Source organism: Marmota monax, unplaced genomic scaffold, assembly GCF_021218885.2.
Source record: "Marmota monax isolate L192 unplaced genomic scaffold, Marmota_monax_Labrador192_F-V1.1 WCK01_AAM20220418_F8-fsc00053, whole genome shotgun sequence".
In the NCBI taxonomy this organism is placed as follows: Eukaryota; Metazoa; Chordata; class Mammalia; order Rodentia; family Sciuridae; genus Marmota; species Marmota monax.
In genome coordinates, this window is record NW_026693153.1 from 5,994,950 (window position 1) to 6,009,232 (window position 14,283).

Sequence of the window (14,283 nt, forward strand, 5' to 3'; positions counted from 1 at the left end):
CAGAACCCACTAATATAATGCTAATCAGCTTTTTTGCTGAGTTGGGGAGTCTTATTTCTGTTGCTCCCTTGGGAGTTTATTTCCCTGTACTACTCAGTGATCACCATTTCCTTTAACAGATCCAGAAACAGACTCACTTCTGACATGTAACTCATGACTATGTAAAGATTTACCTTATTGTTCTTGTCATGAACCCTGATTTATCAGTCTGAAACCTAAGACCTGCAGCCAGGAAATGTCAGTCAAGTGGTATTTAATAGAATTATGGAATGATAAAAATGTATCATCCTGGGAACTGGGATTGCAGCTCAGTGGTAGAGCACTTGCCCAGCATGAGTGAGGCAGTGGGTTCCATCCTCAGCACCACAAGAAAACAAATAAATAAAATAAAGGTAAAAAAGAAGAAAGAAGTTTAGATCCATTTAGAAATGGATCATACTGGAACACCAAAGGTCTGTTTGCTATCTGCTAAAGGTTACTTTTAATAGGTAACTTCTGTAAAATATAATTTGCATAGAAGAGCCTTATTAGAGTTCTCCCTTTCACAATACCATTAAATCAATCATTTTAGTTCTGGAATATGAGAATTCACTAAGTTATATTAATACTGTGACTCCAAAATAAAAGTCCATATTTTAATCCAATGAAATTATATATAAAACATTGCTTTAATATTTTATTATAAGCCAAAACATTCAACCATAACGGCCAACTTAGGTAATATTAACATCATTAATATAACTATTGGGCAGATCTTTATAATTTTTAAGGCTATTTAACAGAAAATATTTATATTTTAAATTAAAAAACATATCCAAATTACATATTCTCTATTAGCTACAGTTGTCTCTCTGTATTTTGGTTCTAGAACCCTTCCAAATACCAAAATCTGAGGCTGCTCAAGTCCTTAGTAAGATGGTATTATATAATTTATGTTCATCCTCCCATCTAATCTAATAAGTCATCTCTAGATTACTTGTAATATCTAATACAACGTAAATGCTATGCAAATAAGTGTTGTTCTATGTTGTATAGAGAGTAAGAACCAGGAAAGTCTGTATGTGTTCAGTACAGATGCAATTTTTCCCAAATATTTCTATCTGAAGTTTGTTGAATCTACAGATATGAAAGGCCCACTGTATGTGGTTTAAAATCCTAGAAGAAAATATATAAAAATGCTGATGTTCATTGCATTCCTGTGATAGAACTATAGATTTTTTAATCCGGATTTTTTCTTCTAGATTTTGTACTCTATGATGGCCTTAATTTTTATAATGAGAAATATATATATTTAAAACCACTTTTTGGCCGAAATGCTAATACATAGAACTATGTGATGCTATCCTAAAATAAAATTTTCAGAAAAGTATTGTGCAGGTTAAATTTTCCTCATTCAAAATGCTTGGGACCAGGATCTGGGATTGTGGCTCGCCTAGCACCTGCGAGGCCCTGGGTTCAATCCTCAGCACCACATAAAAATAAATAAATAAAATAAAATATTGTGTCCAATGACAACTAAAAAAAATAAATATTAAAAAAATGCTTTGGACCAGAAGTGTTTCAGAGTTTGAAATATTTTGGATTTTGGATCATCTGCATATTTATATGAGATAGCCCAGTGACATGACCCAAGTCTAAACATGAACTTTGTTTCACATACAGTTTACACATGTTGCCCTAAAGGTAATTTTATGTAACTTTTTTGGTGCATCTTTTTTGACTATCGTATGAGGTCAAGTGTATAATTTTTCACTTGTGGTATCATGTCAGGTGCTCAAAAAGTTTTGGTTTGTGGAGAATTTGGGGTTTCACATTTTCAGATTAGAGACACTTGACCTGTGTCTAATTGTTTTAAGAAAGGTTTACGTAATATTTCAATCTCTATCAAAGTTGACACACAGTGCAGAAAGACAGAGGAGGAATGAAAGTGACTGAAACTACCTCAAGAAATTGTGTCATCAAATCTTTAACCAAATTAAAAAGTAATTAAAATATGTAAGTAAATAAAATATATAACCAAATTAAAAAGTAATTAAAAACTGGACAAGGTCACAAGAAAATCAGTTGCAGCAGCCTCACTCCAAACCCTTGGAGATACAGTGTTTGCTTTCTCCATGAAATTGCCCTAAAAAAGTGACTCCTCAGCCTGCTCCAGCAGTTCTTCTAGAGAAAATGCCAAAAAGTTATCAAAAAAGAAAACTTCTGCCAGGCATAGTACCAGTAATCCCCCACCCCAAGGAGCTTAGGAGGCTGAGCCAGGAGGATCTGGAATTCAAAGCCAGCCTCAGCAACTTAGTGAGGCCCTGGGCAACTCGATGAGATGCTGTCTCTAAATAAAATTTTAAAAGTTGGGGTGCGGGGGAGAGTCTGGGGATGTGGCTCAGAGGTTAAGCACCCTTGAGGGCAATCCCCAGTACCAAAAAAATAAAAATAAAACTTCTTTAAAAAATTGTAAGAAGCTGGTCTCCCATATACCTTAATTCAAATCTAATTTCAAGTTCTTCATCTATAAAATGGAGCTAATACCACCTACACTATTGGATCATGATTAGAATTAAGTAAGTTGTTGGGAAGCCCTTGAAATAGTAGACAAGCAGTGTTACTTTCCTGGTTCCGCCTTCCCTCTTCCCCTTCTGTGTGTTTCTTCATGTGCAGAACCCCACTGCTGCATCAGAATCACTGGCCTCTTGTCACAAACATTAATTCCCCAATTCCTGGAGGCACAGACCCCAATTCTGAAATTTTATCAAATATAACAAGCTTAAGGTCCATTAAAATTAATTTAACTCCTTTGGTCCTCTTCAGGCTCAGAAAACAAAAATGCTCTTTACCCGTAAAATGCATTATAAACGATGATCTTTAGAAGAAAAGGAAAGGAAGATCTGAGACATTAAGTTAAAAACCCAAATTATTTGACTCATTCTTCTAAGTGTGCATACTTCTCATGCTTTAAGCATCCATCGTCATCTCTAAAACGACCTATGTTTCCTCATGTGTCTACCTAATGACAACTAAAATTAGACATGGGACAGTACTTAGTAAATGACCCCAAATAAACTTCAATTCATTTAAAACGAGTAAGATGGGGCTGGGGTTGTGGCTCAGTGGTAGAGTGTTCGACTGGCATGTGTGAGTCACTGGGTTCCATCCTCAGCACCACATAAAAATAAATAAAATAAATGTACTGTGTCCATCTACAACTAAAAAATTTTTTTTAGAAAAACGTAAGATAAAGTCAAAGAAAATTGACAATTGAGAATGGGAGAGAATATGTATACATATGCCTAAATAAGGAATACCTGTCATGAATTTTAATTTCTGATTTTATTAATATCTAATTGGATTCTAGCTTCTAATTTTGGTATGTAGTTCAAAATAACCAAAAAGGAAACACTTGAAATTGGCAGAAAAAAACTTCTACATCTTTATAATAATAAACAGCATTCTTTACATAAAAGTCAATTTTTAAAACCCCTCAAACTTTAGAACATAAAAATAAACTTCTGGGCATAGATTTCCCCCTTTCAGTTCCAAAAGTGGTTATTTTAGAATAAATATTCATCACACAAAAATTTAGCTGATCCAAATAAGAAACAATCATCCAATGCAAATATCAATTCAAAGCACAGATTTTATCCATACTGCTTTCATATTTCCCCTTCACTTCTTTCCTAGATAAAAGTGGGAAATTATTAATATCCCATACTATAAAATTCTGACCAAGCACATTGGCCTTTTCAAGTAATTCAGAAAAGGTAGATCAAGAGAAACTCCTGGGTCACTGCAGTCTTCAGTATGTTCATAGGAACCTATAAGTATAAACCCTCTTTAATTCACCCCCTAAAGATGGACCACTTGGACTATTCACGCAGATATATTCAATTTCCTTTACCAAATAAGCCACAAACACTTCCACTGACAACCAAATTTGTCCCTTCCATTTACATCAAAACATTTCTCACATGCTTTAACACAGTAGTCTCCAGTCCCAGAAGAAGCTAGGTCAAAAAAACTCATTAGCATCTTTGGTTACAAGGGCAATATAGTGTGTAGATGCTGTTAATAAGGATTCTACCATGGTTAAGTCAAGATTGGAAAAAATCCTATAGGTAGATATAAATGTAGCCTGCATTTTCCAAGGTCCTTACAGGTCATTATATAAAGTACGGCATTTTTTGAAGTTTTATATATATTAATGGTAGCCATCTCATAATGGGGCCACCCACAAACTTTATGCACTGGAAGTCAATTGGGGAGATCACAGATGTTATTCCTCTAGTCCCCTCCAGGGCAACCTAGGTCTCCAAGGGGCACACAAAAGATAAAAACATGTCCAGCTGGTTCTTCACAATAACCTCATCTGGGTGCAGCTTGTGGGGTAGATAATGGGCCAGGGTCATCTCCCAGGCATCAACGAGATATACTCCAACCCCTGAGAACATCCTCCGAAGGATGGTGTCCAGTTGAAAGTTGTACCAGTCACTGTTGAAGAGGCTCACTTCAGGCCCCAGTTCCTGGGCATTGGCTGTCCGGATGACCACTACAGTCCTAGGGCTTCGATCCAGGAGCTGGACCACTGACCGACGGATGTTCCTGAGCCGACGGATATACACTTCCAAGGGGTAGGTGCTGAAGTGAGACCACAAAGATATGGCAATCACTGTGTTCCTTCCTCCCACGATTCCATTCAGTTCATTTGCCACATAATGGAGCTCATTGCTAAAGACGGTCGTGAAGCGGATGGGTGGACCATGGCAGCGGTATTTGAGCAAGATGTTGTGCTTCTGATCCACTGCAAGGAAGGGACCCACATTCTTGGGACTACCCATTTGAAACTCCACTAAGTCTGAAACAAGGAAAACTTAAATTCATAAACACATTCAAGCTATGTATGTATATATATGAATATTCTTTACCAAGTAGCTTCAAAGAACAGCTTTTAAAATAAAAGTCCAGCAAAAACATACAATAGAAATACTAAAGGAATACCTATTTCACTGTTCCCTGCCCACCTTTGAATCAATCGGCCTTTATTCTGACGTATTAATTATTCAAAACACTCCACAAATGTGATATTATAAGTAAAGCCATCAGTGAACGATTCTACATCTATAAATATGCCTCAAAAACAACATACCTGTTTAACTTTAGGCCAAAAACTCTTGCTGTTTGCACCACTAGTTGAATATTTAAAAGTCAAATTGGCATTTACCCTTTATGCTTCTAATAGGTAAATATTATATCTTCCAGGACAAGGGCTGTAACTTCTGTTTTATGAGCACAATTAGTAATCAAATAATTCTCTTGAGAAATTCTATCATTTGCAACAATACGGATCAACCTGGAGGACATTATGCTAAGTGAAATAAGCCAAGCACAGAAAGACAGATATGCATGATCTCACTTATATGTGGAATCTTAAAAAGTCTCACACTTACAGTAGAATACAGAAACTCACCAGAGGCGGAGTTTTGGTGGGGGTAGAGGGAATGAGAAGATACTCAAAGGGTACATAATTTCAGTTAGACAGGAGTAATAAGTTTTAGGGATCTGTACAGCATAGTAACTGTAGTTAATAATGTATTGTACATTTCAAAATGGCTGAAAGTAGATTTTAAATGTTCTTATTACAAATAAATACATTTGTGATAGATATGCTAATCGATATAATCATTCTAAAATGTATATATATCAAAATATCACATTGTATCCCCAAAATATACACAATTATAAGCTTTTCTCCCTCCCACATTTTGCAAGTACTGGGGATTGAACTCAGGAGTCCTCCACCACAGAGCTACATTCCCAGCTCTTTTTATTTTTTGAGACAAGGTCTGGCTAACTTGCCCAGGCTGGCCTTGAATTTGAAATCTTCTACCTTAGCCTCCCAACGCAGGTGGCATACACCTAATCCTAGCCTTCCAAGCAGCTGGCTTTAGAGGTGTATGCCATCACACCTGGATAAAAATAAACTTTTTTAAAAAAATAAAATAATCTAAGTTGTAATTCTGGGGGGAGGGTAGAAAGTTCCTCTTTTTGCAATAAGTGAAAAGAAAGAAGCAACTCTGGTTTCTTTTGACTTTCAGTTTTACCCCATGGTTGAAAAAAAAATCACAGTTAATACCCTACAGAATTTTTTCTGGTCTGAGAAATGACAAAGGCAGCAGTGTAATATAGAATTCCCTTCTGCCCCACCCCCACCCCCCCCCTTTATCTAAGTTGTGTTTCAAGGTCTATTTCTCTGAAATATTCTGGAGATCCAAGGAATCCATAGGATCCCTTTTTACTCCTAAAAACTCTGTACTTGATCACTTGATATATGCCCCCATGAGGAAAGGGGAGCTCATATCCTTTAACATTCCCAAAGTGCCTTACAGGGAATAGAAGGAACAAATATTGGCAACACAATTCCATCAGCATTTCCTAAGCATTCAGGGCTCATTTTCAGCAAGGCTTGGAGAGGTGTCACAGCTCTTGCCCTGAGGGAGTTTACAGTCAATTGTGAAGAGATAGCATCAGACTGTAATTGTCCTATATTCCTTATAAGGGTTCAAGCAGGTTTCACTTTTTTCTGCCGACAACCCAAGGTTTCTCTATTAGATTTTCCTACCAGATTCATCACTATTTAGCACCCAACCCTACTTAAACCAAATAAAAGCTCAAGCTTCTGTTTGCTTTTGATCAAGATCAAGTACCCACACAAGGCTTTCTTTCTTTCTTATTTATTTAAATATTTTTAATTGTAGATGGACACAATATCTTTATTTTGTTTAGTTTTGTTGTTGGTGGTGGTGGTTTTTGTTTGTTTGTTTAATGTGGTGCTGGGGATCTAACCCAGTGACTCACATATGCTAGGCAAGCGCAGTACCACTGAGCCACAATCCCAGCCTGAGGCTTTATTTTTATTGGATGAAAATTTGTCTATAAAGGGTCTGTGGAAAACAACCAAAACTGTCTATATGATCATTGCAATTAAAGGAGACACCAAGTTTCAACGTTAGAAATTAAGAAGAAACTGTAGGTATCTGAAAGGCCCAGTCTGGTCAGCATCAAATCATGCTTAGCACTGTGCTATACAGATTATTTCCCTTCTGATTTTTAATTTGTTTTACCAACAAAAACTCAACTATATCTGTTTCAATAAAAAACAAGTGAAAACTACAATTGACTTTTCTCCTTTTGGGGTAATATCTACTTCTTCCTTTCCTTCTAAATATTAAATTTGAAAGTAAGCTATTGTAATAAATAGGAGAATGAATGAAACACATCACAAGCAGCAACTCATAACAAACATTGAGGATTTACTTTATGAAAAGCCTTTCCCATATATAATCATCCAAAAAAACCCACAAAATCAGTTCCCACAGAACTTCCTGAATTGTAAGCAGGGTCTTTATTCTTACTACCAGGATCCATCCCTCCTCATCCCATCAATATTCCTTCCAGAAAGAAGAGAACACCATTGTGAAATGCCGCAGTCTGGCTGGGCACAAAATAACCGAGCCACCACAAAGCCTTGTAGATTCAAACAGCAACTCTTTATTCCCGAACTCTCACCGGCACTCTACACGCATGTTCTGGGAAAATACACTCCCTCCACCAGGCTCTGCGTACCAATTCTCTCAGAACCCCGCGGGAACTCAAGGAGCGGGAGCCCAAGGCAGCAGGATACGCCCTATTCCCAGCAGGATCCACCCTAAACCTGGAGCCACCCTAATCCCTGAGCAGGGTCACCTTTCAACCAAAAATGCCAGGCGTCCTACTTGGCTATGGCTCTCAGCAGTGAATAAGTGGTGGGTTTTGTTCTGAGTCTGGAGAGTAGCCCCAGAGAAACAAGAAGCTAACCACACTGGGACTTGCCCACACTCCCTCCAGAGGAGCCAGCTCTACCTCAGAGTGCCCCCAGTGGTAGGCCTAAAGGATGGTTTTGCTACATGGATGCAGTAAAATGAACCACAGTAAATTTCCTTCCAGTTAAATCTACTATAAATTTGAGGTTGGACCGAACAACTAGAAGAGAAACAACTGGAAATGTCTACCTCTATGTTATAATCCCGAATATTAGAAGTAAAAGACAGCTGTAAAGTGACATGGTCCTGCTGTCTCATCTCACACATGGAGAAAGAAAGCCCTGAGGAGTAAATGACTTGTCCAGGGTGATCAAACAGATAATCAGTGGACAAATCTTTCTGGATTGATCAGAAATTGCACATACCTCTCCAGAATGAGGATACCTCTTTAATCCTACAGAGAAATTGCTTCTTCACCTGATGCCTTTCTTCAGAGTTAGAGTGAGTCTACGTATTTCAATTTTATGTCACTTCCTTACATAACCCGGATTTCATCCCTCTAGGATATAGTTATGAAACAAAAAGCAAAGTACCAACCTGGAACAAATGTAGTGAGGTAATCAAACCATTGCCTGATTGTCGAGTCACCAAATAAATACACCATTTTTCTTTGTAAGCATTCTGTAATGTTGTCAGGGTCATTAAAATGGCGCATCTTAAATCTTCTGGGCTTCCACTGATCTTTGTAATAATACCCAGAAGGAAAAGTTTCTGAGCCTTCAGGTACTTCTAGGTTGTTAGTTAGAAAAAGGGAAAATAAATAAATAAATAAATAAACAAATACACACACACACACACACATATATATATATATATATTTTAATTTTCCTCTAGTAATAGATGAAAAATGTTGCAGGAAACATAATAATGCCTATATATTTGTTAGACTGCTAGCATTTGGGCAACATTTCCTGTTATCATATCTGAAAGACATCCCAGACTTTCCCCTTCATACAGAAAGGTTCTCCTTTGCACAGAAGTAGGAAGATGTGAAATAGGTGTGGGAGTATTGAGGGACACCAGGGGAAAGGGGGACGCTGAGCATTCCTTTGAGTATGCATGTTTTTATAAAAGACAATAAAGGAAGGCAAACACCAAAGAAATGTGTAGATATAAGCACATGTCCAGCAATGTCCCAGAAAAAGCATAACTATTTTTTATCCAAATACCTGTGAGGCAAGTAAGAATTTAATATTTTATATATGTATAGTAATATTAGTCCAATGTTTCTTGGTTCATTAAAAGGAAAGTTTTAATCTGTGGGTCCTAAATTCATTGACCACATTGAGACAAATGACATATAAAGGATTATTCTCCACAATATAAAAGGTTGATAAGGTCTTAGGCATAAAAAAGCATCACAAGGTGTACTCACCTTGTAGCCTAGCTACAAAGCACAACACAATCACCATCTACCTTTTAGAGGGAGAGTCAACCTCTGTCTGCCCTAACACCTCCATTGGAAAAATGCCTCCATGGAAACAAATGCTTTGCATGCGTCAAAACAGATAGTGATAGCTAAATTTCTTGCAGTTTACTCTGCATTAGACACTATCCTGAGCAATTAAACCTAATATCTCACATGAAGCTCACAATAATTCTTTATAAAAGGTACTGTTACTATCCCTGCCTTTCAGAATAATTAAGCAACTTGACCAATGTCCCAGAGCTGAGCTAGTAATGAAATCGGAACCAGACCTGAGCAGGTGGGCCCCAAAGCCCAGGTTTTTAACCACTGTGCAGGAGGTACTTCTCAGAAATAGATATCAGTAGATGTCAGCCATTTCTTTCAGCTTTTTTTCTTGAAGGTATATATATTTATATTTCTAACAATTATTCAAATCTCTAATCTTCAAGAAACCACCAATCATTTTATGTCACTTCCTTACATAACCCAAAGTTCAACCTTGATCATATTCCAATCATTTTACAGTGTAGTGATCTGTTAAACCACAATTTGAAATGCATATGTTTACACCAATCAGAAATTTAAGTACGTCCCCTATTTGTGACTATTTTCAGTTTATCTGAATTCTTGATATTATCCACGTTACTCAAAATTATTTTGGATTTTTTATATCCTCCAAAGAAAATGCCCTATTTAACAAAGTGCAGATCTAATCATTTTTCCCCTTGGCTATCTGCTAATTCTTTATACGTTCAGGGCCCAAATGAAAAGTAAACGTGCTTCAAAAGCTTTACTTTGGTAAATATTATTAACAAAGAACAACGGAAGGGTGATGAATAAATATTTATTCAACTTATTTAAAAAAATTCTCAAGTCAGATAGTAACTCTAGTCCCCCAGCTACTCAGGAGGTTAAGGCAGGAAGATCCTGAGGCCAGGAGTTCAAGGATAGCCTGGATACCAGAACAAGACCCCATCTCAAAAACAAAAAATCAAAGAATCTTTCAACATGTTGTCAAGGGTGGCTTTACCATGTTACTACACCTTGCCCAAGCTCCCTCGTTTCATCAGTACATCAAAATGGCAGAGCTAGAGAGCTATAGTGAAGACACCCAGGTCCACAGAAAACATTTACTAGAGAAAATTAAAAGTGGTTTTGAAGTTAAATTTTTAATTTGGTAATTTGACTATTTTCTGTCAAATACATGTTAAAAAGAAATGTATATATCACACAGGAAAAATTAACATTTCAATTACAATTACTACCAGAGTTAAATCAAGCAAAGCAAATCAATTACTGAATCTGACATCCATTCTTTAAGAACTCTATTTTTTAAGGTGAAATGTACATACCTGTGCTGCCACCTTATGGTCAGTTGTTTCAAAAATATTACCTGACTGATTTCAAGGGGTCAGAGGTTGTTAAATTCAATGCATTTTCACATAAGGTAACTAAGATATGAAAGTATCTTAAACTGATAATATAACCCCTAATATGATATTAATTTGGAATAAGATTAAATAAAAATAAAGATTTATTACTCAATTTAGTGGTTAGTTATACTGAATATTGCTGGTAAGAGGAAATGTTGATGCCAAGGTGGTTGTAAAGGCAGATATGAAGATATTTGTACAAAATCAGGTTTATCTTTGATTTGCAAATAATGTCTAGTCATCTCTAAAATGGCCTGGCTTCTCTTTAAAGCCCATAGCTAACATTTTCCTCCAGAGGGTGTCATCCCATGCCATTGTTAACCATAGGAGGCTATCTGGGCCAAAAAATAGGACAAATAAGGGAGGGAGGCAGTAAGATAAATTTTCCTAAACCATCTAGAAAGATCTGGACAAGAGGGATACAATGTGAATTAAGGGTGGAAGTTTGGGTATTATATCTCAGTAGAATAGGTAAGCATCCCCTACCCCCACCCCGACCCTCACCCCCTAAAAAAACACGAGCTCAAGTTTCTGATGAGGTTGGGATCCATCAAGGTTGCCAAGTCCTTTAGTTATGATAGTCTGGGGACTACAGTACAATGCTAATGAAAGTTCAACAGTAATTATGACACTGGAAAAACCTGTTAGAAACCAAACACTTGGCCTTGATAAGCTAGCCTACTCTTATTAAAAACTCTTTCTTTGTTCTTGACTACAATTATGTCCATGCATTAAGCAGTCTCAAGAAATCCACTAGACTCAAAATAGGAATGTTGGAATAATTTTACCTTATAGGAAGTTAATTAGCTAAAACAAAAATAATAAAATTTCATAGAGAGCAAACTCCAAAATATAGGTTTTGTAAGTGAAATGATAAAGGTGTAAAGACGATGAACACATCCAGGGATAGGGCAAAAAAAAAGGAGGCTAGAGTAACTGGTGGTGCTAGAGAGTAAGAAAGTGCTCCATTGAATGAGAACATGTCAAAGGTAGAGAAAATTCCTGGAACGATTCCAATTGACAAGGTTTCAAATCTGTAACAATTTGAGAGAAAGCGATTAAGCTGGATTATAACTCAAATATGAAATTATGATGAGACCATACTGATATAAATAAATGTGGGGAAAGGGATAATACCTCTTTACAAAAGAATTTCAGCTACAAGTGTTGAAGGAATGAGTGATATCATTATTAGATTGTTAACATTAGATTGCCACAGAAATAACTACTAATGATAAAAGCTAATGGGTGCTAAAATTAATGGGTGAAAATTGAAGCAGAAACAAACTGTTGGCATAGGAGGAAAAATATGAACTCTTATTTAAGGTCTTTGAGTGCCCTCTGTGGGTCACTAAGGTGAATTTCAATGAAGTACTGCTAAGCTGAGTTCCTTTGATTCTACATAAAGCAAAGCACCTGGCCTTCTCTTTCTTTCTAATTACCTATCTGGTACAAGATACTTTCTCAATGAAAGCCAGCCTACTTGCTCCTACTGATTTAGGGTTACTTTATTCCTCTAAAAATCCATCAAAAGCCTCACTAGTTACAGAGTCTGTCTTCCCTCTAAGTAGAATAGTACACCACATACCACACCACTTCCTGGCTGATCTTTAAGATCTGTCAGGTGGAGGTAAACATAAAAGCTCCTTCCACCAACCATTCCAAAGACACCTGAGACATCAAAGGTGGGCAAGCCAGACAGGGCTGTGGAAAAGAAGAGTAAATTTGGTGTTGGGACAGGGCCTCCTGAGGATGTCAAACATGGGAGTGTTGAGAGGCATCATGTCTACTGACATCTTGGCCATGGGCTGAGATCAAGATTGATAAGTATTTCTATTAATGATGTTTCTCATATGTACCTTCTAAAACTAGTGATCCATCTGGTTCAAGTAAATCAAATGTAGCTCTTCGTTAGGAAAAGATTGAGATTTCTTATGACACACAACAGTGGAGACTAGAGAGACAACCGGCAGTTTCCTGCCTGTATCGCTGCCACAGACTAATTTTATTTAGCCCCCATGCTATTTTGAATTGGATGCTAATGCTGTGAGATCTGGAAATATCACATTTTTAAAATTAACATTTCTGGGGTTTTGTGAAAAAAAAATCTACAGATCTGGCTGCACTGGGTTTGTTTATGCATGGAAACAAAGCTGTACAAACAGCAGAATTCAGGCTGCCCTACTGAGGTGGTCCTTGCTTTTCATTAATTCCCCACAACCGCACAAGGTATGGCTAAATGCCCATTATGCTTGGTCCATGTATATTATATACCTCACCCCTAAGGCAAAAGGCTTTACATCTACTGTGTGGGATAATATTAATATGTTTTCAACAACTAAAAGGATCTTGCCCACCATCTGTGTAAATCTCCTTAATAATGTTCATCCTTTCTAAAAGTCATTATAACTAGCTATATCTATTCTGCAAAATCATAACACATTCCTCTGAATTTTATCCTTTTACTATTAATATCCTACATCAATGCATCAGAATGACCTGGAAAGTTAAACACAGATTTTACCAGTAAATGGATGAACTGGAGACTAACAATCTAAGTGAAATAAGCCAGACCCAAAAAAGTCAAACACCAAATGTTTTCTCTGATATGTGGAAGCTAATTCAAAATAAGGAGACAGGGGAAAAAAAAAAAAAAGAATAGAAGAAAGATTAGTGGAGTAGACAAAAGGGAATAAAGGGAAGGGAAAGACAGTAGAATGAATTTGACCTAACTTTCCTATGTACATACATGAATATACCACAGTGAATCTCACCATCAAGTATACCCACAAGACATTAATTAAAAAAAAAAAAAGTAAATAGTAGAAAGATCAGTAGAGTAGAGGAAAGGGAACAGGAGGTAGGAGGAACAGAAGGGATCAGGAAGTACTGGGGGCTAAATTAGAACAAATTATATTCCATTCTTTTATGTCTAAATAAATTCTGTTGTCAGCTATAGCTAAAAAGAACCAATAAAAAATTGCAAGCCAATTTTACACATTCCTTGAGTATCTCTAGTATAACAATATCCAACAGAACTTTTTGTAATCGTGTATAGATTCTATATTAAATGCTGTTAAAACATGATCACTCTCAAGTATCATGTATAGTGTGGTGAAAACTTACTATGTTTTCACATAGTGTGACTAAAGAATTGAATGTTTATTTATTTTTTCCCCTTTTTTATTTTTTTTTTTAAATTTTTATTGTTGGTTGTTCAAAACATTACATAGTTCTTGATATATCATATTTCACACTTTGATTCAAGTGGGTTATGAACTCCCATTTTTACCCCGTATACAGCTTGCAGAATCACATCAGTTACACATCCATTGATTTACATATTGCCATACTAGTGTCTGTTTATTTAATTTTAATTAATCTAAACTTACATAGCTTCATGAAGTTAGTAGCTACTATACTGAACAATATAGCTCTATTGGCTCTTGATAAGATAAACAGAAGGGAAGGGATGATAAAAAAATATAATTTTCATATAAACATAAATAGAAAAACCCAGAATTAATCACATAAGATTTAGCTAATGTTTTTAAAATCAGTTTTTAATATTTTCAGTTGTGCCAGAAGTAAC

The 14,283-nt window shown here is 36.4% G+C and overlaps 1 protein-coding gene across 2 annotated transcripts in view; it reads right to left on the reverse strand.

Annotated features, from left to right (window-relative positions):
- Positions 1-621: 621 nt before the first annotated feature.
- The window catches only part of Nxpe3 (neurexophilin and PC-esterase domain family member 3), a 45,677-nt gene continuing 32,015 nt past the window's right edge, over positions 622-14,283 (reverse strand). Inside the window, exons 4-5 of one of the 2 annotated variants that reach the window (XM_046455293.2) lie at positions 8,388-8,579; positions 622-4,846 (exon numbers count right to left, since the gene is read on the reverse strand). In XM_046455293.2, coding sequence (XP_046311249.1) covers positions 4,296-4,846; positions 8,388-8,579 — 743 coding nt within the window. In that variant the 3' untranslated portion in view covers positions 622-4,295. The remainder of the gene's footprint in view (positions 4,847-8,387; positions 8,580-14,283) is intronic. The other variant, XM_046455294.2, reaches the window with a different exon arrangement.